The sequence below is a fragment of the Blastomyces gilchristii genome (assembly GCF_000003855.2).
Source record: "Blastomyces gilchristii SLH14081 genomic scaffold supercont1.3, whole genome shotgun sequence".
In the NCBI taxonomy this organism is placed as follows: Eukaryota; Fungi; Ascomycota; class Eurotiomycetes; order Onygenales; family Ajellomycetaceae; genus Blastomyces; species Blastomyces gilchristii.
In genome coordinates this window covers 1,236,826-1,264,394 of record NW_003101680.1, presented here as the reverse complement: position 1 = coordinate 1,264,394, position 27,569 = coordinate 1,236,826, and the positions used below count along the sequence as shown (strand labels likewise).

General features: G+C 45.3%; 7 protein-coding genes and 1 non-coding gene across 10 annotated transcripts; 5 read left to right on the top strand and 3 right to left on the bottom strand.

Moving 5' to 3' along the window:
• Nucleotides 1-1,697: 1,697 nt before the first annotated feature.
• BDBG_01936 (bacteriodes thetaiotaomicron symbiotic chitinase) lies at nt 1,698-7,991 on the bottom strand. Its single transcript, XM_031720551.1, has 12 exons — nt 7,640-7,991; nt 7,376-7,583; nt 7,165-7,222; nt 7,029-7,097; nt 6,842-6,956; nt 6,481-6,772; nt 6,319-6,423; nt 6,119-6,259; nt 5,762-6,062; nt 2,842-5,625; nt 2,377-2,716; nt 1,698-2,296 (listed from the first exon to the last, which is right to left on the bottom strand). The coding sequence occupies exons 2-10, from the start codon at nt 7,578-7,580 to the stop codon at nt 3,156-3,158; spliced, it is 3,756 nt and encodes a 1,251-aa protein (XP_031576772.1). The 5' UTR covers nt 7,581-7,583; nt 7,640-7,991; the 3' UTR covers nt 1,698-2,296; nt 2,377-2,716; nt 2,842-3,155.
• Nucleotides 7,992-8,031: 40 nt separating this feature from the next.
• On the top strand, nt 8,032-10,102 carry BDBG_01935 (uncharacterized protein; the record flags this gene model as incomplete). Its single annotated transcript, XM_031720550.1, has 6 exons — nt 8,032-8,721; nt 8,774-8,975; nt 9,039-9,140; nt 9,229-9,594; nt 9,690-9,790; nt 9,854-10,102. Exons 1-6 carry the CDS (start codon nt 8,401-8,403, stop codon nt 10,100-10,102), a joined length of 1,341 nt encoding a protein of 446 aa, XP_031576771.1. The 5' UTR covers nt 8,032-8,400.
• A 9-nt stretch (nt 10,103-10,111) lies between these two features.
• Nucleotides 10,112-13,426, top strand: BDBG_01934 (MADS-box transcription factor, other eukaryote). The gene is made up of 3 exons (XM_002627217.2): nt 10,112-10,785; nt 10,903-11,059; nt 11,174-13,426. Exons 1-3 carry the CDS (start codon nt 10,730-10,732, stop codon nt 13,007-13,009), a joined length of 2,049 nt encoding a protein of 682 aa, XP_002627263.1. The 5' UTR covers nt 10,112-10,729; the 3' UTR covers nt 13,010-13,426.
• Nucleotides 13,427-15,411: 1,985 nt separating this feature from the next.
• Nucleotides 15,412-15,483, top strand: BDBG_16484. Its single transcript has one exon. It is a non-coding gene; the product is annotated as a tRNA-Thr (tRNA).
• Nucleotides 15,484-16,088: 605 nt separating this feature from the next.
• Nucleotides 16,089-17,280, bottom strand: BDBG_01933 (2OG-Fe(II) oxygenase; the record flags this gene model as incomplete). Its single annotated transcript, XM_031720549.1, has 3 exons — nt 16,089-16,546; nt 16,667-16,923; nt 17,057-17,280. The coding sequence occupies 3 exons, from the start codon at nt 17,278-17,280 to the stop codon at nt 16,089-16,091; spliced, it is 939 nt and encodes a 312-aa protein (XP_031576770.1).
• Nucleotides 17,281-17,552: 272 nt separating this feature from the next.
• On the top strand, nt 17,553-19,891 carry BDBG_01932 (50S ribosomal protein L35Ae). The gene is made up of 5 exons (XM_002627215.2): nt 17,553-18,063; nt 18,290-18,299; nt 18,483-18,536; nt 18,652-18,794; nt 18,954-19,891. The coding sequence occupies exons 1-5, from the start codon at nt 18,039-18,041 to the stop codon at nt 19,025-19,027; spliced, it is 306 nt and encodes a 101-aa protein (XP_002627261.1). The 5' UTR covers nt 17,553-18,038; the 3' UTR covers nt 19,028-19,891.
• A 455-nt stretch (nt 19,892-20,346) lies between these two features.
• BDBG_01931 lies at nt 20,347-24,486 on the top strand. Of its 3 annotated transcripts, none has more exons than XM_031720548.1 (6): nt 20,347-21,530; nt 21,669-21,746; nt 21,838-21,960; nt 22,081-22,128; nt 22,286-23,201; nt 23,324-24,188. In XM_031720548.1, the coding sequence occupies exons 1-5, from the start codon at nt 21,332-21,334 to the stop codon at nt 23,053-23,055; spliced, it is 1,218 nt and encodes a 405-aa protein (XP_031576769.1). In that variant the 5' UTR covers nt 20,347-21,331; the 3' UTR covers nt 23,056-23,201; nt 23,324-24,188. The 3 variants fall into 3 exon arrangements, with proteins under 3 accessions (XP_031576769.1, XP_031576768.1, XP_031576767.1); XM_031720547.1 differs by having other exon boundaries at nt 20,505-21,530; nt 22,286-23,205; nt 23,324-24,486; XM_031720546.1 differs by having other exon boundaries at nt 20,505-21,530; nt 22,286-24,486.
• Nucleotides 24,487-25,114: 628 nt separating this feature from the next.
• BDBG_01930 (uncharacterized protein) lies at nt 25,115-26,591 on the bottom strand. The gene is made up of 3 exons (XM_002627213.2): nt 26,131-26,591; nt 25,680-25,771; nt 25,115-25,531 (listed from the first exon to the last, which is right to left on the bottom strand). Exons 1-3 carry the CDS (start codon nt 26,247-26,249, stop codon nt 25,392-25,394), a joined length of 351 nt encoding a protein of 116 aa, XP_002627259.1. The 5' UTR covers nt 26,250-26,591; the 3' UTR covers nt 25,115-25,391.
• Nucleotides 26,592-27,569: the final 978 nt, after the last annotated feature.

Below are 27,569 nucleotides of genomic sequence, written 5' to 3'. Positions count from 1 at the left end.
GTACCCCGTTTCATATAACTTCGAGTTGCAATAATAGCGAACCTACCTAGCTAGCTAGTTACGAAATTTTTCATTCTCGATTCAATAAATTTATATCTACACCAGCTAGTGATGTAGCTTTCCCTTGGAAAGTGGATGAATACAGTGCAGTGCATTCAAAACTAGACTGGGAACAGAACTTGATGTTTTAGAAAGAGGGAAAAGAGAACAGAAACGAAAAGACAGAAAAGGAGTGTCTCAGATTAATTAAATCAGGGGTTTTCTTTCACATCGGCAGCTGCAATGCATACTGTTTTGCAAAATCGTCTGCGGTCTTGCGTACTCAAAGGGGGTTGAGTTAGAGAGTTAAGTTTGTGTAATAATTAGGCTAATAATAATATGCATGAAGAAGTGAAAAATTTACCAGAAATTTTTTATGCTTAGAAAAAATTTTTCTTATCAATATGCGGAGTATATACTCTGTATATTATTTCTATTTTCACCTTCTTTCTCAATTCTAGCTTGTGCTAGCATCATGAGAATTAATTCAATCTGATCAAAAAAGAAAATAGTTCACAAGTAACTAACTTAACAGAAAGTTCTTTACAAAACAGGAGGGAAAAAAATATGTGTATAGAGAGAGAATCTCACTTATTTACTCAACTCAGCTATTCATCTATTCATCTATAAATAATTAGTTATAATTTTCCACATGGTTTATGCATGCCTCACATTTGAGACACATGAATACAACGTTTTTTTTTTTTTTTCCCTTTTTCTCCTTTGTCTGTTCTCATTTATTACTAAGGGGAATCATTATTTAAATCATATGAATGTCAATAACAAGCCAGGTGTTCTGCGTACCGTGTATCTGGTCATTTAGAGAAGAATGAGCGGGTACATACGTCGTTCAGATCAGATGCGGTTGCCATTCTGATTGAAATTGTTTCAAAGGGGTGATGTGAGATAAGAGATGGCATATATTGTTCAAATATACATTCTCTTCCTCGCTCTTCTCTACTTCTCTAAATAATTATTAGTTCAATTCAGTAAATTTGCTGTTTTAAAGCTTCTTGAGAATTAATTAATTCTTTTCTTTTTCATTTTTTCATTTCAAATTTTTTTTCCTTTTTTTTTTTTTTCATTTCTAGCTCAGTTTTGTCAAGAACATAGAACTACCTCCTGAAACATTCTTTCAAAAGCAGATCTAATTTGTTAATTTGTTTTATCCCTCTAGTAGTTTCAGTTGTTCTAAGAAGCATGTTATATACATACATGCAATTCAGTGCCACTAGAGCTACAGTGACTTTACCATTTAAAATTGTTGAAGAGAGACTAGGTAGTTAGGCGTGATGACGGCGTAGACTGTAGGGAGAATGGATGGCGTTTTGTATATTCCTTTTGTCACTTTAACCGCCCATTATTCCGGATATGCCTCGAGTATGAATCGAGATAACAAAGGCCACGGTAGCGATGTACAGGCGCGTAGCGGGAAAATTCAAAAGTTCATAAAACAAATTGAAAAGCTGATATATGCTCTGAAGGCCATGCAAATAGTGAGTTCTTCGATAAAATGATCGCATCATCATGTCAGCTAGATATATATTCTTCTGCTGTGCTTTGAAAGTAAGTGAATAGGGACAACAAATATAACCGGTACTTTCTTCCCGTGCTTTTCATAGTATTCATGCTTGCATCATGCCTGATAGAGCTATATTGTCTAGCCTCACTTTTTCTAGTTTTTTTCATGAATTCCAGCTGGGAGATAGCCGGAAGAATAGAAGCTCACACATGTCATTCCAAACAAGATCTAAATCCACATCACCCCCACAGACGAGGGTCTTTGCATGAATAAGTCATACTTTATCCAAATACGCGGAGGTTCTCAACTGTGAAGGCTAAACAACCTAATCATAATTTTGGAAGAACTGTACGATTTCCTCCTCGATTTCCTCTGAGAAACTCAGAGTCAACCTTATTACCTGCGATGGATCAGAAAGTAGCACCATCAGTGGTAAACATCATTGTATACATTCGTTTGCGAGTGCGAGCTCCCAACACAGCCGGTCCCGGAGCCATCTACGGTTAATCACTCAAACGAATCCGAGACCTGCTCTGTTTGCTGCACAGAGTTAGGCACAGCAATATTCGGACTTCAAAATCATGGGTCAGCTAGATTCCAGTCATGGAAAAGATTCTCTAGGTGTTGAACTTGATCTTACATGGCATGTGAACATTCTTGGTGAATCTGAACAAACATGCACCAAATTTTGCTCCACACACTTCTTGCATGGATAATTCTGGCCAATGTTGCAATCTACAAGAATAATATGTTAGTGGCTGGTTCTTTTCACGACGAAGAAAGAAGTGGTCAAATATACCACTTCAAATATTTACCTTCTTAGGTGTATATGATATGATATGGGAGACAATTGAGATGTATCCCTTCAACAACTCAAGGCCTTGGTCTGGTATGTACATTATCTCCAGACAGGCAGTTCATGATTTTAAAAGCCTAAAAGCTCTGTGGTTGTGCTCCCAATCTTCTTACCCTATTATCAGGGACTACCTACCCTCGGCTCAATGCTTTTGGCGCCTGTTCTCGATCCAAGAGTGAATTCCACAACCCATGGAGAATAGTTGCTCAAACTATTGAGGCTAATTTCCAAGTCGCCCAGGAAGGTTCAAGATGGAACATGGATTGAGAAGCCAATTGTTTGAGGATTCAGGAAATTGGCTATAGTATATCTACATTAGCGTTGTCAAGGGTTGATATCAAAAGCAGTCGAGTCAAACGCAACAGTGGTTGATATCAAGCCCTGTTCTGAGAGAGGAGAGGTTGCTATAAATGTGACAACTTGCCTAGTTACTAGTATCTCCCGCCGGTTCACGTTCACTCTTTCAATTTCACTGATGATTCTGTAAGTGATGCAAGAGAGAATGTCAACTGAAGAGGTGAAATTGCCCTACCATACTTTTATTTATTTATTTATTTATTATGATTTTCATTACCTGTACGGCTTACATTTAGAAGAACAGTAATAAAAAAAATAAATAGAAATTAAATAAATAAAAATAGATAAGAGGCACTTGATATTTATTCACCTTGTTTTGAAACCACAAAAGCCCTATTGTCCAAGCAATTTAGCTGAACCTTTTGCTCACATCGACTCGACTCATAGCCGCGTCGGTCTAGTTGGGGCAGGATAAACCGAACTAGAATTGAATTTTGCCCAGGATGCAGTGTGGTTTGTCATAGTGGTATTTGCAATGCCAGTGCCGTTCAACAGAGGATATTTAGCCTTTGGGCCTCCGGGTGCGTTAAAGCCAGGGTCTATTATCCAGCGAGCGCAATCAGTCGTTAATACACCACCGTATTTGAAACTTGTCCCCCTGGTATCACACTCGTCAACAGGTTGTCTGAACGAGTGACCGCACAAATCTCCTGGGCTTCCCCCATCGAGTTCGAATGGGTCACAGTCATTGATTAACTCCACGGAAATGTTGACCTCAACAAAACATGCCCCAGGACCGAAACACCTTGAGCCATAGTAGTCTATAATTTTACCGTCTTCCTTTCTAATCATCCGACCCTTGTTTTCATTACAAAAGCTTTCTATCGCACGGATCATATCCGCGCGATGAGAAGTGCTGCCCGAGCCAAAACATTTTAACTCTGCGGGGGGGGGAGATTTCTTTGGTTTCGCGGTAGTTGTTGGTGTGGCTACCTCTGGAATATAGAACATTCGGGTGGCATCTCGGCTGTGTATTTTATACACAAGATATTGTGCCAGGGCCATATAATGTTCATTGGTGTCTGGTGGTGTCATTGTTACCCCCACGCCGGTATATACGGGAAGCTTTGCCATGGTAGTTGTGGTAGTGATAGTTGTGGGTTGGACGGAGCATGCAGTGACCGTGTGGCACCTGGTGTTGGTGGTGGTAAAGTACTCAGTTTTGTCCGATCTTGTCTGGATCTTGGAAACAAGTTCTGTACATCGACGAGCGGTTCTCGCTTCGTCACAACCGCCCTTTCCTGTCTCACATTTCGATCCAGTGCAGAATCCCGACTGGCAGCCCTCTCCTTCGCACGTAAGGGGCCAGCATCTTGGACCCTTGCAACTCCCATTATCGCAATCGGGCCCATCACAGCCAAAGCCAATACAGTTCGGACCAAAGCATCGGCCTGTTCTGCCGTTGCAGTGCAACCCAAGACACCCACTGGGTTTACATCCGTCACCACTACAGCCATCAAGTTTTGGAATGCACTTGAGCCCACCGCACCAAGTGATGACGCACTTAGGACCCCAGCACATACCGTCGAGGCAATCAAGCCCGATGCAGCCGAAATTGATACATAATAAGCCCGTGCACTTGCCATTCTTGCAGTCTGGGCCTCTGCACTTTTGAGTATTTTTAGGTTTTGTCTTTTCATTCTCGGAAAAGAAGTCTTCTCCATCGCCGCAGTTGTGCTCACAGGGTTCATCGCAAAATGGGCCTTCACACTTCTTTCCACAATTTGCTGTGCAGAGTGGATCAGGGGGGCCTTTAGTAAAGGTAACAACGGGCAATATTATCTTGTTGTCGTCATCGTCATCATCGTCGTTGTCCTCCTCGGTACCTGTGGTGTAAGGAAACGGTGGCGGAGTAATTGTCCGGGTAGTCATAGGTGAGTTTGTTGTGCTAGCAGGAAAATGGGAATTAAGTATCGAATCACCGCTGACAACTGTTATTACATGGTCATTTTCATGCCCTTTAGTTGTCCGGCCGTGGCGGCTGTCATCAAATCCACGTGTTGGCCGTCCTGTATCTGCTGTTGCCGGCTGAGAATTTTTCCCTCTATTCGGGTTCCCCTTTTTACCATCAAGCGAATTAATTCCTCTGCCAGCCCCGGTGGGGTCGGGTGCAGCCGATTCTGGCGCCGAATGTCCTGTCCCGCCGGTTGCCTCGGGGGGATTACTCTGCCTATCGTGCCCAGAGATATCGTGATCATCAGATCCGGATTTCGAATCACTCCCGTTACTGATTATCACCCCAGGGTTCCCATCGCCCGGCGTTGGTTTCGGAGGATTGCCCTGCACCCAGCCTTCCGGAAGTTTCTCCGTAATAACAAACGGAGGGGGAAGGATGCTGCTTATGGGAGTATATCTGGAACTTGAGGCATCGGGATCGGTAACCTTCCAATTCCATAGGCTGATCTCTGAGGTCGTAATAGGAGGGATCGTAAGTGTCGTCGTTTGGATTGTCCTTGCTAGGCCAGTGGAAGTTAATACCGAACCTCCGGGAAGCGTAGCCAACTGTGTGGTTGGCCATGCCACTTCCAAAGATGTTGTATATAGAGGAAGGGTGATTGTAGAGGGACTAGTCAGAGAGATTGGAGGCATAATAAAGGTACACGGGGGCACACATGCGATGCGCGGATCTTTTTTCTTGAAAATCTCTGGAGAGATATAGACTTCGCCAGAACCGCCATCTCCACCCTGCGGGTCGGCGCCGCGGAGAGTATCGTCGGCGGTCAAATCATTAGGATTCTTCAGTGTGCCAGGGCCTCCAAGATCAATGGCCCAGGCGAAGGTGCCCGCCAAGCACAGCTTGTTTCCGAAATCTGCCTTCTGCTTCAATGTTCTGCCATCGTCGTATGAAACCCTGTACACGGCTCATAATTAGCCCAGTGGGCCGTCAAGGGCAGAAAGTAGAGAAGGAAGCAGAATAGGATAGATTATAAAGCAAGGGGATCTGCGTGTGAGTGAACGGGGAGGGCAAAGGTACGGTAGATCCATACCACTGATCATTATCCCACGTAATCCAATTGACTCCAGATTCTTGGTCATAGAAAACGTCTGGGGATTTCTCCTTCAGAACCCTATCGATTTCATAGTCTGACAGCGTACCGCTGTTCAGAGTACATAATCCTGGCACAGCGCCCCCGGATGTCTCGTCACCAAACCTTTTAAAAGGGCAACCCGGAGTAGAGCAACTAGGATCCGCTAGTGTGAATGACCTGCCGTAAAATGCAAGACCCAGAGAAACCTTTTCGGGAGGGACAGAATTGCGCCATAAAAGATCTAGGCCTAACGATATTTCTACTGATTGTTAGCTACAGTACATATAACCTTGCATATTTAGGTGGGGTGCTTACCAGTCAGATTTGTATGAGGGTTGATGACTTCCTGCGTCCATTTGTTGTTGCCATCCCAGGTGCCGTGGATGTCATATGTCATCACATTAAACCAGTCGACATATTTTGACATGCGTTTAAGATCAAATCCTCTCAAGTACCCTACCTCAAACTATTAGACGGGGTTGCGATTTTAACATATAGTAGGATCAGATACTTACAATACGAAGCCGGAAGTGCCACGGTTATCTCGTACTTGTCCTCGGCAGCAGCCCTCAGCTCCTTTAGAAGTTGGACATATGTTTTAAAATCTTCTTTTGAGCCACCTGTGCAAAAAGTATTAAACTATTTAGTAGATAGTAAAGGGTTTTTGTTTTCCTTACCCCGATCATCAGCTACTGGGTATTCCCAGTCGATATCAACTCCATCGAAGCCGTATTCCTCCATGAACTCAATAACCGAGTCAATAAACGCCTTTCGCGAACCCTCGCTTTTCGCCATATCAGAAAAGATCTTGCTACCGGCATCCCATCCCCCAATGGATATAAAGCATTTCAAAGAGGGCTTTTGTTTTTTTAAGTCTGTAAAAAGGTGGTAGAATTCTTTGTCATAGGAGTGCATTGTAGTTAGCGTGTAGTCCTCTTGGTTGATCTGAGCAAACCCATAATTAAGATGCTGCGAAAAGCAGTCAGTTGTCCATTTCCGCAGACAGTAGCGTGATAGAATGAAATAATATTTTCTCACTGTCCAAGGCTTGGTATTGATTTTTGACGGATGGAGCATATCACAAATACGATCATAGTTCCAACTCTCGAAATAGCCGATATATCGCGCCCTTGTAGAGGTTCCCGAGCATGAACTGTAGATTTAATTAGTAAGACTGATTTACAACATGAAGTAGGATAGCTGACTGCCATAGAGAATAACTGACGGCCTTTTTATTTCGCCGCACCCATTCTGACATCCCTTCCCGCAGAAACTTTCAGTGGTACCGCAGAAACTTTCAGGCGTGCTATTAGCGACAGTGTTCAGTAATATCGGAGCATATGGAATCTTAACTATCTCACCCAAACCGTGAGCAACAAACATTGAGAGGACATTTTTCTTGTCCCTTGGGTGCGTATTCTGTGAAGAATTATAAAAGTTAACAAACCGTGTGCCTCAACTCAATCCTCAAGACAAGATGCGATAAAAATATCCGAGCCGAGCATGAGCTCGAACTTGGTTTCAAAGGTAGCCCATCTCAAAATTATGCCACAGGGGGACTCAGCAACTTACTGCCACATTCCGACTTAGCATCGCACGTCGACACACATGTCTTTGGGGAACAAAATTCAGGTCCGAACCCGCAACTCCCGTATTTACTACAGCAGCCTTGTTTGCACGGTCGAGACTCTGAACAGGTAGCATCCGAAGCGGCCGAAGCGAGAAAAGGAGCAAGGCTTGCCAACCCCAGAACGGCGATGATGCTCAGGGACTTCATGATCTGGAACAACGTTGAGCCACTGAACTTCTTAACAACTGCGAGTAGTTTGAACTAACTCAGCGAATCTCACCCCAATCAGCGGCAGTCGACATGGCTGAAGCAGAGTCGGAACCCCTGGCTATAATATATACATATATTTGCATCCCATGCCTGCTTCGGGTTATCCGCTGGAACATAGCCGTGCAAAATCCGATATAGGAGTCATTAAACTCATACAAAGCTTCTCATTGAGGCATGCACAGAAAAGTCAACGCATCAGAAGGCCCAGGATTCGGGACAAACCAGAATCGCGGCGTCATATTAAAAGAGATCCAACTACAACAGATTGCTTGCAGCTCACTGGCACTTGTACATACATGTATGTACATTAGGAGAATAGCTTGAACTCTGACAAAGAATCGCTCGCATGAGATTTCTGGTGGCGGAGATCCTTGGCGGAAGTCCTTGGCGCCAAGTCATATATATTCACTTCTTGATGCTCCCGATTTGTGCAGCTCACCAAACCGCCTACAATCTCATGTATGTACAATGTACATGTAGATGTATTTGTCGTTACCTTCATTATTTAATTACAGGAACGGACGCCATTGCAATTTATCAAATCCTCCTGCAAGGCAACATCCAGCATTCCAACATCCGCACAACCTGCCAGCTACGTCTTGCATCGCAGCTGAATTCATGATCAATTTCATGCTGACTTTCCTTGATCCATGCGCTGTGGAATAGTTAACTGCCTAATGACTACTAGAATAAAAAGATTGCTAGTTAGAGGCGTGAACCTGAGGATGGTGTGGCCACTACGACAATGTAAAAAAGCATGTCCTCAGTCAGTGAACTTATATATAGTTATCAACTATTTCACTCTTTCACTTCTTTAACCCGCTCTTCCATACATATCTCTCTCTCAGTTTCCCTTCCTTCTGTTCCAGTTTGGAGATATCTATCTGCTTCTCGTGGGAGCGGAGTCCTTCGAACTTTCTCAAGCATGATACAAATTAAACACATGCTTTTACTTGTTATTTTCCTATATAAACTGCGCTTCTCCTATTCTTATAGGACACGCAGTAATAATTGTGAATATCCTGGACAAAAAAACGTTCTCTACAGGCGAATTGAACAAGGAAGTATGAGTCAATTGGTATGGATTGATGTGGAAATTATCGCAAACACACATCTAACATTCAGCGCAGGTAAGGGTCGCACAGAACAGATTGAGAGATCTTAATACGCTTCTAGACACTTGGTACGGCCACGACGATCTAATTCCGGGCGTTGAGCGGTCCACCCAATACACATACGAGGCACTCTTTGGAACAGTTTATGTGGGAAATACGGGCGCTGAATATTTTTTTCAGAATTTGGCAATGCGCTACAGGTTTGACTATGTACGAAGTATGTATGAAGTAACTTGAATCATATCCCCCCTTTTACGCGATTTGTCTGACAATTCTCCAGGAAGGCTGGACAAGCTTCAAGAAATTATCATGGGGGACGAACCTCTACAAATATACTGTTCCGATGACTTCATTACAACAACTTTCCCCCCTCAATATAGCGGTGAGTCTGCCATTTATATATTCTTCCTTTACATAAAATTGTGTTGTCTATACTATTCCTGAGACAAAGGCTGATCTTTGCCCATCAGATATTCACTACCCGCCGGGCACCTACTGGGACAGCCGTAAGGCTGTAAGTGGTGGGTCGGTCCCTATTTTTCTGCCTTCATATGCGAAATGCAGTCAAGATCCACTGGCCGGCAGCAGAGCGTTTATGAGCGAGATACATCGATCACATGTATCAGCCGGCACTATGATCCTATGTCCCCAGAACTTCATAGAGCCTGATACCACGCCGGATATGCTGCGCATGAGGCGGCTGTCGGAGCTTCGACGCGTGTCATTCTATGATAGAGATGAACCCTTCCATCTAGAGCGCATTACGTATCGAAATGTCATTTTCATATTCCTTTGCCTGCTAGGCCAGCTTCCAATGTCAGGGAATGAACCGATGGGTACGGCCCCTCTGCCTTTCCTCCCAATGACAAATGGGAGTCTTGTCCCCCCATGAACTGATATTTACCCGTTATTCTTTTACAAAACAAAACAGATCCCTTTAAGCACCCACCTGTTGCTGGCCGCGATGTTAGCGGTTGGGAAGCCGCCACGATGACCGCGCTAACTCATCCGGACAAAGCATTCAGGGATGCTGTGACGGATCCCCCCCCCCCCCCCCCCCCCCCGTTCCGCTCCCTCCTCCTGCTCTATCTTTAGAACTCCCGTGTCCCCCCGATCAATAACGCCCACCAAAACCAAAACACACAACCAAACCCCCCCCCCAAATATCCTGAGACTATCGACACTATCTACACCTTCTACCGCCCCCAAAATCACCACCCAAAACTCCCTCCAGCCATCATCATCCTTCGCCAGCTTCTGGTCCGCCCTGCGTTACCTTTGAGTCCGCAATACTCATCGCTGTCCTCATCCTCATTGTCATCCTCATTGTCACCCGTTGGTTGAAAGGTCTCCAACGGCTCAACTTCGTCTTTGTTCCGTTGTACCAGCTTCCAGCGTCACCAGCGTCACCACAGCCATACAGCCATTCCTACTACTACTACTACTACGACGACGACGACTACCTGGTCTAGTGCTTGCTGCTGTCCTGTCACCTGTCATCTGTGACCGATCGTCTCTCATCTCATCTCATCTCATCGCCTAAATCTCACCTCTCTCAATCGCTTCCACCGCGCCAGCGCTCTCATATCTTCCATTGCCGTCGCTGATCTCCCTTGTCCCTGCTCATTTCATATAAGCGACAGCTATCTATAGCCCACCCCTTTCTTCGCAGTTCTTCTTCAGCTTTTGCTCTCTTTTGCGCCTCTCCCGCCATTCTCCCTCGCCCGGATACATTCATCATAATAGGCACATATTCTGCCTTCAAACATTGAGCCCTCTGTTCCCTCTGTAGCTCCTGTTACTGGCATCTTCGCAGCACTGGCGCTTTCTGGGCTCCCGACTGCCATCTGGGCGGTATAAACGCTCCCTCGTCCCGAATAGCAATACAGATTCTATCACCAGGCTGGGAACTACCCGTATCCTCCCCCGGTTTGCCTCGTATAGGCGCATTATATAAAAGGGTGTGCGACAATGGGTCGAAGAAAAATCGAAATTAAGGCTATCAAAGATGATCGGAACCGCTCTGTGTAAGTTTTTGAGAGAGCTTCTGTCGAACTTTTTCCGTTTTCTTTTTTTCCCCTCAAATTCTATTTTCAACCACACGTATCTAATATAGTGCGACGCGTTTTTTGGGTTATAATTAGAACGTTCCTTAAGCGCAAAGGTGGACTCTTCAAGAAAGCACACGAATTATCAGTCCTCTGTTCCGTCGACGTTGCCGTCATCATCTTTGGCCACAACAAAAAGTTGTACGAGTTCTCGTCGGGGGATATTAATGAGACGCTTGGACGATATCAATATGTATAAATCCCCCCCCCCCCCCATCCCACAAACAAAAAAAAAAAAAAAAAAAAAAAAAAAAAACACTCCGCGCATATTATCAACTACTTTTTACTAACTCATTACCTTATATAGTATGGCCAACCACACGAGCATAAAGGGCCTGCTGATTTTGCTGGAAAACAAAACCTGGATGAGGAAGAAGAGGAGGACGTGTCGGGTGTTGAGGACATCATGCCACCGCAGAACAATAACATGGTCCCCCCGCAAATACAGAGCCAACCCACCTTCCAACATATTAATCATCAGCCATCTGCATCCCCACCAATTCCGAATGGCGTCTTCCACCCTCGACATGGAACACCACAACCTGTCATCTCCCGGCCGTCTTCGAGAAACAACCTTCAACGAGTAGGTTCGGGGCTAGTTCCCCCACAACAGCGTCACCATGCAACTCCACCGCCTCCTCAAAACGGCTATGCTGCATATATACCAAACCCTTCTATGTACAACCACCAGGCAAATCCAAATATGCACCAGCAAGCTCCACGCCCAGGTCAATATCCTTATCCTCCTCCTATGCCACAACATCATCCCCCTCAACATCAACATCAAATTCCTCCACAGCACCCTCCCCAACCGCCTCCGCAACAGCCTCCTCAACATCACCCTCACCACCCGCAACAACAACATCACCCCCCTCCTCCTCCGCCCGCACAACATCAACACCAACCTCCACCCCAACCACAACGACACCACACTCCACAACGGCACCACACTCCACAACCCCATCATCAACCCATGGCCCAACCACCACCTCCATACATACAGGAACAACAGAAGAGACACTCTGTGCCACCGACATTCCCTCCCCCAGAACGACAAGCACAATCCCATTCCCGATCGCCACCTCAACCACAGCCACCGGTAAAACCTGAACCCAGCCAAACACCACCGCCCCCTAAACCTCTTCCATCCAAATCCCGAAGCATTTTCACCCCAATTGACGATCGTGGTTCGGTACTTGCGCAGCATTTTGGATTTGGCCCGCAATCAGACTCCCCCAAAACAGACTCACCATTAAAGCCTGAACCGGAGAATACCGATTCAAATAGCCATACCGCCCTGCCTCCACCTCCACCCCCTCCCGTAAGATCTGCGACTCTTCCTGCCCACCCTCAACGCACACATTCACTCTCCTCGATACCCGACGTCACCCCAATCTCGCGCTCAAACAGCCTCCAAGTTAGCGCAAAGCGGCCTCGGCTAAAGGTCCAAATTCCCAGCGAGAACTCTGATGCAGGTAGCGCAACTGCCGAATCGTCACCACGAGAATCCACAGGGAACACTGCCGCCACCCCTGCCCGCGGCAGTTCCGACACAGGGCATTCTGGCGTCGTCTTGCCGCCCCCCTCACCCTCCGCTACTACCCTCCTAAGCGCCGGCGCCCAGGGCCCTCCAAATCCCTTCGCGCGCCCACCACCGCCACCCGTCGCAACATCCTCCCAAAACAACGCCGCAGCCGGCTATTCAAACAGCAACAACAACCATAATAACAACATCGACACGCCCATCTCCGCTCTACCTAGCCGCTTCGTGTCCGATACACTCCTCCCCTCCCCCTCCAGCTTCTACCCAGAGTGGGGTTTCGGCCGCTCCGGACCAGATAGCAACGTGCTACCGAGCCCGCTGACTTTCCCGACTCCAATTGTGACGAATGGACCTGGGTTCTCGAGTTCGAATAATTCAGGTTCGGGGTTGAATTCGCATCCGAATTTGCATTCGCAGTCGGGTTTGAAGGAGAAAGAGAAGGAGAAGGACAGGGAGAAGGAAGGGGTTGGTGCTGTGGAGGAAGGGGGAATGGTGAAGAAGAGAAAGAGCCCCGAAGGGGGGATTAGTGCTAGTGGCGCGGGGCATGGTGGCGTTCCGCATGCTAGTGTTGCTGTGGGGAAGAGGGTGAAGGTTGAGTGATGTGTGTATGGGATATGGAAAAAAGGTGTGATGTTTTTTTCTTAGTGGTCCTTGTCTAATTGGGTTTGACACGGTCGTGTTGAGGTGTTTTGGTTTGGTATAAATATGGAATGATATGGGCTTGACATTTTCTGTGCTTGTGTAGTATTAGTAGTTTGATCTTTGTTTCATATTCGGTTTTATTTTGTTTTTGGCTTCCTCCTTACCTTCATTTCTATTGCCCGCTTTTAGAAGAGGGACCGATTGTTTTGCTATTTATTTTTGATATGTAGGTTTTTGGTTTTTGTTCTTGATTTGTTTTGACATAGTTTTGACTTAACAATACAAAATCATATATTGTATATTTTGTATATATCTGCTATACAGAGTATAATTTGATTGGGGTTTTTATGTAGTATTCTCATGGATGAACCTCAGCTGTTTATGTTTATCTGAATACCACTGATCTCATTCTGCTCTCAAATGATTACTTGCTAATGAAATGCAGATACAGTACATACATGTAACATTATTGAGTTCATTGACACTCAACACTATATAGATAAATTAACCTTCTATCAATCAACAAACTCAAAGTGAATGTTTTCTATATTTATTAATAAAGAGAATAAATGATAAAAAACATTTTGAAAAGAAAAAGAGTTTTCTGTGTACATTCTGACATGATGTCATTCTACGAAGACTTTTATTTTTAAACTTGTTTTTGAGAGGTTTTTTATTTTTTTATTTTTATTTTTTTATTTTTTTTTAAAGAGAATAAAACAGCTACAGTTTGCAGAGCTTCACTATCTGTATTGTATACTAGAAAGGCCTACAAAGAGAGTGAGAATATAGTTTTATATAATCTAGTTACTAACTTAGTCTCAAGGTTTTTTTGTGAGAGGTGTGTATTCACCAAGGTAACTAAATAGCTGAGCTAGCAATTGCTGATTTTATTTGAGTATGATATGCAAACTAAACTCCCTCACTTATTTTTATTTTTTTATTTTTATTTTTATTTTTATTTTTATTTTTATTTTTATTTTTTTGCTGAAGAATTAGTTAATAAAAACCATCTATATATAACCATGCATGCATATATCCTCTCGGAGATATTTTCTCGGATTCGGGTTCCGGTTCGGTTTTCGGTGACAAATGACAGAGCACCGCCGCCGCCCCCCCGCCCCGGGGGCCCCCGGGGCGGGGTAAGCGATGAGAGTGCTTGGAGACAGAGGTTGAACATGTAGCAGTCTCTATGCGTCAGAGAATGTGGAAGGTTGGTAGGTTGAGTAGGTAATACAATGTATTTGCAAGACTACAACAGTTCTTCAAAAGTCTGACGTTTGAGTCAAGATGGCAGCTACATGCTGGTAGTAGTTATAGTAGTGTAGTGGGGTGGGGTTTGAGTTTCTCACTTGAAGAAGATTTGCAATGTAATGTCATGAAGAGAATAACACATAGCTTGTCTTTTTCAAAGACTCTCTGAGGAGATGAACCTTCTTATCATCAAGTAGCTAGCTACTACTGACTGGAATCATTCACCATTGTAAGCGTGGAAAATCTTTCAATACCAACATCAGTAGCTCTGAGGTTTAACATTTCCACATTCACGGTTGCATCTCTAAATGCACCTCAAACCCCTGAAGATCTTCAAGATATTTGCAGATAAATTCATCATGAGCTTATCAGAGCAATTGAGATCTGCTTCTGACATTAATCAAAGTCTCAGAAGTTGGGGGGAGTAGAGCCGCAATTTTCAAAGGAATATAGATAGGTTGTTTGCCCTCATAATCAATCATGAGTATGACATTTCCTGGCACTGGTATGAGACTCTTCAATGTAACTAAAAGAAATGTAATGAGAATAAGTAATTGTGATTTTGATCTGAACAGTGTGTCATTGATAAATTGTGATACTGTTGCTTATGCAGAGCTTTTTCAACAATTGTGAGAAATAGTGAGTGTGATGCAGCTGATATTCACAAAATAGAATCAGAAAGCATTTGAAGATCTCTGTTCAGAATATATAATGTGCTCTTGAGCAGGATGTTTAACAATAAAATGACATTTAAGGTACACTGCAGTGTGGGTAGTCAATTGAGAACTCCAAAAACCTGCAAGTCATAATAATATACAATAATAATTGACAGGTTTCATGCTCAGGGGTATTTTGCCACTGATTCTGAATGTCACACAGACCAAGTACTTTAAATATCTTTAATTTCAACTCTAATTTAACTTCAACATATCCCGCCCTGCCCCAGGTTGACGTCTGACGGTACCAGCACTTTTTAGATCGCAGGACTTCCGTCATAACTCATAGCCAAAAAATTAGATGCGATGCATGTAGCGTGGGTATTCTTCAGCATTAAAGTACACTCTCTTGTGCGCGTTCAGCACTCTATTGCTGAATAATGACGATACCCCCGCGTAGCTTAATAGTAAAGCGTATCACTAGTAATGATAAGATCCTCGGTTCGATGCCGAGTGTGGGCATGATTACTCTTCTTTCTTGTTTTTCTTTCTTTCTTTCTTTCATTTTTATTTTCTGGTTCTTATCTCTTCTCTTGCCGTGAGCATCCAATAGTCTTTAGAGAGGTCGAGCCGGAACGAATATCTGAAAGTGGTGTTGGACAAGGGTGGTAAAAAGGAGGAGACCCGCATAACTTTTTCTAGAGAGATAGAAAAGTACCTAGAAAAAGGACATCGAAGTCCCGTAGGACATCCTGCTTCTTCACTTTCACCAGGACGGCAAGGCTGAGTTTTGGAAGCGGTTAACAGAGAGGAATAAAAAAGAACTGGGAAGCAAGGGATCTTCCATCCAACTGACGTGCAGGTATGTAATAGCTTCGGTCCGTGAACGCTGATGATTTGACAGGTCAATGAGCGGATGGAGAGGTATGACACCGCTGCTTCCCCTTGTCCACTACATTGATGAGAAAGAGACAGCTGTTTCTGATCGATATCTTAAAAGAAAGGAATACACATCTCGCCTTAAGATACGGAAAATGGAAAGGTAGGGTAGTTACATCTCAGGATTGGCCTTTAGTTACCCGTACAGTTTCATGAAAACGTACGCTGCATCCCCCCGGCCCCTCAACTCAAAGATCTTGAAACTCAACCCACGTCTTCATCTTAGCCCTCACATGCTCCCCATACACAACCGCGTCAACGCCAAGCTCATCATCGACCGACTTGATAAGACATTTCTCGCCAGGCTCGAAGAAAAACCGCACGCTAAATCTGCCAGACTGCTGCATCGCAGCGGCAGCATTTGCAGAAGATGCACTTATAGATGTAGGCGCGGTCGCGGGAGGAGCGCGTACACGGTGCATGGTAGCCACGAACCGCCCGCAAGACACTTTCGCCATCAAATCAACGATGTTCACAACGATGGATTTGGGAACATACGGCGCAGCAACCCATTTCCCATCTGCGTTTTGAACCTCCAGACCCCCTGTCGCATCCTGATGAAGCAAGGTAAGGATACCGCTGTCCGTGTGCGGGGTGCAGCTGAGCTTCAGGGGATCGGGATGGACATCGGCATCGGCATCAGAACCTGGTTACTCTCCGCCGCCTTGGAATTGAGTGGATGTGGAGGAGGTGGGTGGGTAGTGAAGGAGCCGCAATGTGCTAAGCGAGTCTGTTAGGTATGATGAGAAGAAATCCGCCTCTTTACCAAGCGAGATGGCGAGGAGGGAGAGTAAGGTTGATGCAAGGGCTTGCAGTTCGTTGTGGAGCAGCTCGAGTTTTGCACGAGAGGGAAATACAGCTGGTGCGGGCCAGACGTTGGGTTCTGAGAGATTGATTTTCGGCAAATGAGTGGCGTTGGATATACTGTTTGATGCCGGTGTCTGCGGAATGGACTTTTGAGGCCCGATCTCAAAACCCTCTTTTAGGTTATCGCTGGCAAGATCCGGTTGCATCGGAAAGTACCTAGCAAAATAATTTAATATATGACTTTTCTCGCTACTGACTTGAAACTGGAAACAAGATGGGATAAAAATGGGTGCAATGATTCCCTCGATATGTATTCCTGTGCTCCTTGCGAAAGCTCCTTTTGGCCAACTTCATCTTCTCCTCCGTTGGGAGAGCAAAGAAGTCTCTACTGATGTCGAAAAGCACTTGGTGATCGAAACTCAAGGGATGATTTACTAGGTAGGCAAATCCCGTAGTGGCGAAGACATTGTATAGCTGGCTTGCCAGGTCCTTCTGTTGCTCTGCTCCCAACTCATGGGAGGATTTCAGAGGAGATAAATCAACGATAGGTAGAGCGGGAAATGTGGTGGCCATGGCTCCTCTTCCATCATTTACCCATGGTAGAGTATCCCAGGAGATGGAGCAGCGAGTACTATCAAAGATCTATGTATGTATAAAGCTCGTCGTAATTATCGCAGAGATAAATGAAGGAATTAGAGAAAAGCGTCCTCTGAATAGTAGATCGTCAAAGGTCAAGCATGATAGATTGTGACTGATGAAGCCGGCCTAACGCTAATGGTGGCGGCAGGCGAGGCACACGACACCTCTGCGCACCAACAGCCGCATTCTCCGCTGCAGATGGCATTCAGCTTCTCCGCACCGCCAGCCATTCACCGTGTGTACATTGTTGTTAGTCAGGGTTTGGGGCCTCGTCGAGAAGTGACGAATCGAGTCAACTAACAAATGGATGTCTCAAGTCAAAGGTTGTTAAGTTCTCCATCACGTGACCCTATCCGATCCCCATATCCCAAAAAGGTAAAGCGCGATGGCTGTTAGGGCTCGCTAACACCGATTCGGGGTCCAGTCGCACCAACCTTGGAAACCACCACAGAACGACTTGTGCTCGATATCTCAACTCTCCCCGACAACGACAACGACGACGACCAACGAACGATAAATCCCGGAGCGGTGCACCCTTTTCTTTTCTCCCTTCGCGAAAAGAAAATCAAATAAAAGAAGACAACAAAAAAAAAAAGGAATCCCAACGCACCTGCTTTCCGGCCGGTGCTGTCTTAGGTTCTCTTTCTTCTTCTTTTCCGTCTTCGATTTTCACAGATTTTCGGTGGCCCATCATGCCTTCGGATCACGGACACAGACGTGAGTTACTCTCTCCTCTTTTCCCTGGCGGGTTGGATTGGGTATTATGGGATGACAATTATGAGTTTTGCTGCGTTGTTTTGTGCTGTGGGTTTTGTGTGCGCGCGCGGCTGGCGAAATGGGCTAGGTTTTTTGGGAGAGGAGGGGGGAAATCGTTGAAATATCCATTGATGATGATGGGAGATCTATTTGTGCGCTAACATATATTCTCGTTGGATTCATTTAGTATATGTCAAGTAAGACGAATTCCCCTCCTTATCCTTTCCCGGTTTTGCCCCATTGGGTATATCAGTTTACATGTGTGCGATGAGAGCTGGGGTTTTTTGGGGATCAGATATCGGGGATAGATATTACGATTTCGAACAGATTAAGGGCTATGATTGAGACGGAACAGGAAAGCTGATGGGATACTTCATTAGGGGTCGGCACCTGAGCTACCAGCGTGGAAAGCGCGCCACCAACCCCAACACAAGGTACCGTTTAACACCCTTCCCGGTTTGCTCCTCTGGATTTACGTTGATATGCGGTCCTGGCTCCCTGGCGAAATAAGGAAGAATATTCTGGCTAATGGAAATGGTTGTGATATAGTCTCATCAAACTTGAGGGAGTTGACGACACCAAGGCCGCCAACTTCTACCTCGGAAAGAAAGTTGCGTTCGTCTACCGGGCCAAGCGTGAGGTTCAAGGTTCCAAGATCAGAGTTATCTGGGGCAAGGTCACACGGACACACGGTATGTCTTTTTCCATACCAAAATTGGCGGGCCTAGACACATGTATACTCGGGGCCTCCCCAGTCCGAGAAGTACTGGCCCTTGACGAGCCTGTATTGAACACAAAATAATTCTGTTGTCAAAGCATACTAAGATAATACTCTTTTGTTTTCTTTCCAGGCAACTCGGGCGTCGTCGCGCTCAATTCAGACACAACCTCCCCCCCAAGTCATTCGGTGCCAGCGTACGAGTGATGTTGTACCCATCGTCCATCTAAACCCGTTTGATTGAGACCGGGGTCGGGCATCAGTCTTTTCTTGTTGGGGTTATGTTGGGAGAACGGGGTTCGGGTTGTGAGACTTTTCTTTTGGCGTGGGCAATGCCGGAGGGACGAGATGTTGTTGATTAAAAAGGACAAGGGGACGGGGCAACGACGGCGAGGGGTTCCAGTGGTTGTGTTGTGTTGTGGGATCAGAGGCGGTTTTCTTTTTAAAATATAACAAGAGACCCAAATTTACACAAGAGTGGGGGAGAGGAGCGAAGACATTAAGGGAACGAAGGGGAAGGAGGAGGGGCCTTGAAGGGGGAGGGGCATATATCGGGGTTCAAGCTTAGCCTCCCCCCCTTTTGCGCTTTTTTTCTTTCCTGTTTCTTTCATGTATTTCTCTCCTCTCCCCTTCTTTGATGTTGTTGTTGTTCTCCCCTGGCAGCAATGGCATCAAAAAAATGCCGAATAGAAAAACCTAGACGGCGGCTCGCCTATGAGTTTTTTCTTTTTTCTTTTTTCTCCTTTTTTCTATAATTTAATAAGCTTCTTTCAAAAAAAAAAAAATTGTCCATCCCACCACCCTAAACGCCCCCGCACCAAAAATCCGATTGTCCCTCACCCACGCCCAAATTGAAAGGTGTTTCATCCTTTTCCACCAAAGAATGAAACTTTCTCAATGACTCTAGCCCTAAAAATTAAGTATACAAAGCCATTGGCAATCACCGCATATCAATATATGAATCCGTATCCGGGTCCTGGTTTCTTTGCCATGCTATGCCGCATGCCATGCCATGCCATGTGGTGCACTGTGCCTTATCTTTGACCTTCACCTTGATATGACAAGGCAGTGATTGTACTGTACATACCATCCCAATAATCTGTGTAGTCGGGGAATTGTAATCCGTTCAGTAGTAGTATATACTATAGTATACGCGGCGTAGTAAGGCTGTTGTCGTCTGGCTTGGTAAGTTGGTACCTGGCAGTGGATGTAGGCTTGGATTTAACCATGGTCCTGGTCCACAACATGCATGCATATATGTATGTACATGTACTGTACTCCGTACATACATGTAGATTGTTCATGGATGCGTTGGATAATTTAGTTAGAGGACAGATTGATCGCAGGGCTGTTGTTGTGGCTTTCTTGTAGGTTTTGTGGGTCGTGTAACAGCCCGGTTTCAACGTGAGATCGCTGGTATTTAATAATATTATTTATTTATGTGTTATCATTTCTGCCATTCGCATGGACATACGGAGTACATGATAACACAACTAATCAACTGGTGGATTAACTGGATTTAACTGGATTAACTAGCTAGTGAGTGCGGTCTGGATGCGCTGGCTGAGCCTGGCCCTAAGCACACGCCCACACACGCCACTCTCTCGGGCTCCACAGCGGAGGTCGTTGCGGACCAACGATGTCATCACCAGCTAGGTTGGTTTGTCGTAGGGGAAGAAGGGAAGAAGAACAGAAGGGAGAGGAAGAGACAAGATTTGGGACAATCCCGCCACTCTCTAGGGAAAAGAAAGGAAAGAAAAGAAAAAGAAAAAGGAAAAAGGAAAAAAAGACTTTCCATGCATGTTTGGCAAGATGGTTTGTTGGACTTGATGAATTGACTTTCTTTCTTCCACGTCCGTCCATCGTATAACGGAGCAGGATAGATAGTGGTTATCTCCCACCCACCACCACGCCCCCCCCCCTCCCATTCGTTCTACGCATTCTCTTTACATCCACATCCAAGCCTTTTTTTTTTTTTTCTTTCCATCATCTCCTCCGAGTCACCACGGAAGTCGTCGTCACAGGCATCCGGGTGGACAGTCAATCTGAGACATAGGTCCTGCTGAAACACTGCAACTCCCCTCCACCCCTCCCTCCCATCTCCATTTACATCCATCGATATCGATCTTTTTTTCGAGGATAAGTAGCAACTGTATAACTCTCCGTTTCTCCCGCCCGCCAGGAAAGAAATCTCTCCCGTATCCGATCAGGGAAATTCCTCCACCGCGAGGTATCATACTGATTACTACTCAGCCATCGCGCTGATCCTTTCGCCGCCCGGCTTGTTGTTCTACCTGCCTACGTACAGTACAGTACTTAGCGATCGATCGATATCATCAACATTAGTCAACTTTACTCTCCCTTCATCCGCTCACTTCCATCTTCTTCCGTCCTGCAATCCATTTTTCTACCTATCCATCCATCAGTCCTTCCATCCATCCATCCATCCAGCTCACTCGCTCGTTCATTCGTCCAACCACCTCTCCGCATATCAGATACCCGCCCAACAACATGGCAGCGGTCCAAGAGTCGCCCGAACGGGGCCGCGTCCTAAGCTTCACCGGCAGCAGCAGCAGCAAGTCAGAGAAAACACAGAAGAGCAGCGGCTCTCATCACAAGATGAATCTCTCCGAGACGCACGAGGAGAAAGAAGCAAGCAGGCTGCGCACACATGCTGACCCGTCCCGAGCCATCCAGGAACTACAGCCATGTGAGTTTTATTAAAAACATTTACATTTCTCCTTCTTTCACATGCGCTTGCTGGCGTGACGGGAGTGTCCTGGACATTAAAATAAACAAGCAAGAAAACAAAAAAGAAGACAATATGCTCATTGCATTTTAATTTTAGCTGCTGTTGCGTTGCAAAAATCAAACTTGGAGTCGCTGCGATCTGTCCAGCATAAAGATATCTATGGAAATCCAATAAGTGAGTCCCCTCCCTCTTTTTTATTATTTATTATTTTATTCTCATTCTCTTTTTTATACGTACAATTGACCATGGAAACCTTACTTTGCAGCCGATCCCGATCTATCAAACCCCACCCGCCATCGGTTTGAGCGGCCGTTGGATACCATTCGTTCTTTCGAGGCGGCCATTGATGGGAGCTATATGAACCGGAGGGCATCGTATGCCCGACCAGGTATTTTTTTAAATTTTATATTCCCTTTCCCTTTTCTTTCTTTCCCTTTTCTTTCTTTCCCACATTTTATTTTCAATATGAAGGATAACACATATACTTACTGACTGCTGGACGGTTTAGACGAGAGTACAAACGGTGGTTACAGCCGACGAAGTAGCTATTTTGGAGGTATGTTGCAACGTGCCATCATCCATCCTCTCTCCCACCCTCCCTTTCGTTCTTCCCTTCCATTGGACTTCCATTCCCCTTCCACACTGTCAATTTTCACCTTTTCAACTTCCCTTGGCATGGATCCACCAAGAACTAACCCCGCGAAACGCTCTAGATCGAGGAGGCGGCGGAGCAGCAGCCGGAGGACTCAGCAACCACCGGAACGGGGGCTACAACGAACAAGCCAACTACTCAGCGCACCGCCTGGCCCCGTCACGGCCGGATAGCTATGCTGAAAGCTATGGCGGGGGCAATTATAACGGAAATAATAATAATAACAACAATAATAATAATAACGGCTACGCGCCACGGCCCCCTCGTCATGGAGGACGGATGAATCAGGATCAGTACATGCAGGGATACAACAACAGCAACAATAGCAACAACTATTTCTCACAGCAGCAGCACCAGCAGCAGCAATATCCACAAAATGACAACTATAACTATGCACCCGCATCCGGCTCCGGGTCGGACGTGCTGGCAGCAGACGCAGACCCAAACCACCCCGGCGACGACGTCAACAGCCATCCCTACCGACACCATCAACAACAAAACCAACAGCAAACCCCAACAGAAACGTACGGCTTCACCGGCTTCAGCGACGCGCCCGATCTCGACTACCCACAACACTCTCCCCATAGCGGCGGCGGCGGCGGTTACAACCATCAGAATAGTACTACCGGTACTGATGGGAATTACGCGGACCCATCTGGCAATATTAATAATAACAATAACAGCTATAACAACAACAACAACGGTAGCGGCAATCAAGCACCTCCTCCCATGGCGAGGAAGCCCGTTGCGGCGTTCTCGTCCCCGTCGCCCGCCCCTACGCCGCCGGTGGAGAAGAGGAAGAGTTTCTTTAAGCGGTTTAGCAAGTCGTGAAGGGGAAAATCCCGAGGCCAACAGAAAAGGAAGAAACAAAGACCGATTTTTAGCCCTACCTTCAAACAAGGGGTTTGGCACTTGTGGTTTTTTACGGAGACATCGCTCTGGTCATTTCGTTTGTTCGCTCGATGTCTAAAGAACCAGTCAGTCAGTTTTATATATAACCTTAACCTGGAAAAAAAGAAGAAAAAAAGAAAAAAAAAAAAAAAAAAAAAAAAAAAAAAAAAAAAACTAAACGATCCACCAACTAACTTACTTCCGCCAGGTGAAATGGAAAGTTCCTTTTTTTGAGAACAGATACCACGCATACATACATACCTACGTATATAGAGACGTACTTACGTTACATACAACATCCTGTTTATTTATTGATTTTTCCTTCGCGCTACACCAAACGGAGGACCCCCCCTACGCGCATTATAGATACAGATACAGTCTGGTCTCTCTTTCTTGCCTTTCTTTGTTCTCTTATTCTTTCTTTTCCTTACTACTTACGAGAAACATGAAACAAAAGGGGGACACATTACCTGGACATGGGAAATCGGACACGGGAAGGGAGGATAATGACAACAATCAATGGATAATGGATAACGGGTGGGATTGGAATAATGGATATGAATATGGGATACCTTGATGAGGGAAAAAACGGGGGAGGGAAGGGAGGGGGAGGGGAAACGGGACAACATGATACATACCTATGTACACTCTTCTCTGACTTGATTTTTATTTTTATTTTTATTTTTCTTTCTTTTCTTTCTTTTGTTTCTTTCTTGTTGTTGGTATTATGTATTATGTGGGTATACGAGTGGGAGTTTTTGTGTTTAGAAATTGAGATGTGTACTTACCGAGGCACTACACCTGCTGTGAAGAGGGGAATGAAGATGAATACCAGATCAGATGATATCTGAGAGATGATTTGTTCACTTGAGGTGGGAGGTTGAGGGAGTTTCATTTCTTGTGACATTTTCTCATTGTTGATCCTGACTTGAGACTTGATAAGCACTCAGTCAGAATATGAGACTGGCTGTCACTGACAAACGAAACATACAAAAGAGCTCAGCAGAATGAAGTATTTAAATAAGTTACTTAATAAAAAACAATCTCATTCTTCTCTCTTCTCTCATCAGTCTCTCTCTCTCATTCTCTTAACAGAACTTGTTAAATTCTCTCTGGCTCCGATGATGTAAACTAGTGATTAAACTACTTCATCACAGAGTCTCTACTTGATAGTTTTTCTCTCTGAGAGAATGAAATGTCAAGAGAGAGCAGATTCAAAACTCTGCCGGCACGTTCTCTCTTAACACCTAGGCCAAAAAGACCGGAAGACGGCTGGCTCCTTGCCAGCCGCGCACGGCACCCATACTTATAGTGGTGGCTCGCCTGCTCCCGCCCCCGGCGCCCCGTGGCCTACCGTCACAACTGCCTCCCTCTATTATAGGGTTTGTCCTGAGCCCTGTCCAGCCATAGCACCCCGCAGGCCGCCAAGCAGCCAAGCAGCCAAGCAGCCAACACACATCTATCTATCTCCTCGTCTGGGGCCACTTTAGAAAGCTGTCTAGAAACAAGCGCATATATATCGTGCAATAGGATCGACCACATGGGAATAAAAAATATTTCCCTGGTGGCAGACGGTTGATGAGGGAAATGTATCACCACACGGGTTATTTGCTCATTTAATCCGTATCAAAAGAACAATGAGACAGAATTTGTTTTTACTTATCGGCAGAGAATAATAATAGAATGTGCCAAGCGAGGCCGGAGGGTTGCCGCCAAACCAACCTCGTATAGTAGAGTACATTCACAGTACTCTACTCCGTACACTACATTTCACTAACGCTACTCCGTACACTAAACGGGGATTTATTAATACTGCAGTCTTCCATCGCACAATGTGTTCCTTTACTTGTTTGTATCATTTATCCAAATATGAAACTTATTCAGCGTCTCTGCTTGATATTTTCGGATTAGCGCGACGAACTAAACTCCTTTAGACTTCTACCAAGTTCCTGCTTCAGACACATCACACGTGCTCGCAACATATCCATGGATATTATATGAAGAGTTTCTTTCTACTTCAGTGATATAATTAAATAGAGAATCGCATATTGAATTCTCTGAGATATCTATAAAAAGTTCAATCACAGCTGCTATCTCTTATCTTACAGCGTATATAATTTAGAGATATTCACTGAATGCAATACACACACATAGCTGCTAGATAATTAATATGAATCAACTACTCATTATATTACCAACAGGAACTCACTGACACACATACACACATAACATACATACAAAAAAAAAACAAACAAATCTGACAAGTATCTTTCACTCTACTCCTCCTTCCGCTCCCTCTTCTCCCTCTCCTCCTCCTCGCTCTCACCCGTATCCTCACGCGCAGCGATGATGAGATAGATGATCAGAACGACATTTACTGAGATGGCGGCGAGGCCGCCGGCGTATGTGGAGTCTCCTGTGGGGTTGTTGGGGTTTAGTTTTTCCATGTAGGAGGGTTTGGCTGGGGGGGGGGAGGGGGAGGGGGGAAGGTTGAAGAGGGTGAGCGAGATGGGATGAGGGATGAGGGGTTAACATGTTAAAAACAAAAGAAAGGAAAATCGCACCTCCACAGATCGTATTCAGTGTGCCGTAATACGTGCCCAGCGGCGCGCAGATCATTGCTATCGTAACTAGAATGAGTTTGATGATGACGGGTCTAGAGGTGAGAATAGATGGGTTAGTAAGTTATATTAGCTGTGTGTGATGTTTCATGTTCGGAAAGAAAGCCTTGTCCTCTCATTCCTTTTCCTCTTAGTCTGTGTGGGAGAAAAAAAAAAAAAAAAGGTATTACATGTCTTAGTGGTATATAGAGAATAGGAAACCTGAAGCGCTGAAGAGATGCTACATATCTATATCTATATGTATGTACAAGGAACGGCTAAACAGCAGGCTAAGTAGGAACGAGAGAACACCTGATGGAAGAACCAGGCCGGAACTCCATGCCAGGACAAGAACTGACAAAAATAAACCACAAATATGCATGTATAGTACATTGCTCAAAAGGAAATAACTTACGAAGGATATCCGTTCTTGGTGTCTGCTGCTGCTGATGATGATTGCGCCGCTACAACTGGAGCGCTGACATCGTCTTTCTTCGTGGCGACGGCGGCGGCGGCGGAGCGGCGGGTGGCCATTGTTCTTGCACGAATCTGGAAGCGGGTAAATCGAAAACGGAGTTTCAGTGGATCGCCGCGTGGGGAGTGTGTTTGTTTATGATGATGGTGGTTGTGGTTAGAGAAGGACCAGATATATGTATGGTGTTTCTTTTTTTGTTTAATTATTATTTGTGGTTGGTTGGTGCTGGCTTTTTATTTTTTGAGAATGGCGAATTGAACTAGGGAAGCAAGCAATGCAACCCTGGAGCCTTTGGGGTTTAACGGCTGTCTGGGTCCCTCATTGGGCTGTGGTTTGTAGAGGTGGTGCATTTCTAGGGTATTACTTTACTGTGGTTAGTTTATGAGGAGTGTGTAATCGTAGAAGTTGGTTTCAGGCCGTGTTTCACGCGATCCTGTGTTCGAAAATTGATACTATTATACGCGTGTTGTGTTGACAGAATTTACTTACATATTGCTTTGTTTTGATTCTATTTGAACCATGGTATTGTAGATAAAACCTAGGCTCATAATATGATAACTGTTACACTACTCTTCTTAAATGCCACATGCAGAAAACCCCCGACGTATCTCTCTCGACTACACCGTGTTTTACCAGCGTGATTCTCTTCCTCTGTACAACTGTACATGGCTGAGGTTGATATTACCGCATTGGGAAATGGGGTGAGAGGATGAATCAGCAATCATATCTTATCTGCACGTGATCTATCGCGGAAATAAAGTTTCCCCGTGACGCGCGCGTTTTTCTGCCGCAAACCACGCGAAGAAGAAGCAGCCAAAAAAAGCTCGGAGAACGGTTTCTGGCCGTTTTTCACAATTCCCGCCGCTGATTGTTTCTCTCGCTACTCCTGATATGCTCCCTTTTCTCCCCAAGAAGGCTGCTGGTCAGGTGGAGCTATAGGAGAGCAGAACTCTTTTTCCATCTGCAAGGCCCTGAGAGATACTTCTTACCTCTTAAGAGCTTTTTGCAGCTAATTTGTCGTCGTTAAGAAGGCCTGAAAACGAAAAATATATTCAGGCTCCGAGGAGCCGTTTTGACGATGGAGGAACTTGTCCCTGACACCCCCCTCCGCAATCAGAGGGCTGACATGTCCTCAATTGCTGCGGGGTCTGATGCTGAGCACGATGACCAGGGTAGCTCGGAGTTCGAAGAAAACCGTTGCAACGGTCCCTCTATACAAACACCAGCTGCCAACGCAAACATTATTTCACCCCCTCAACACAACAATTCACCCAAAAATCTACCCAACCCCACCCAGATAATAGACCGAAACCCAATCATCTGCTTTCCCCCTCTGCACAAAACTCTTCTGTCGTCAAGTCGCCACATCTTCGCGCTGG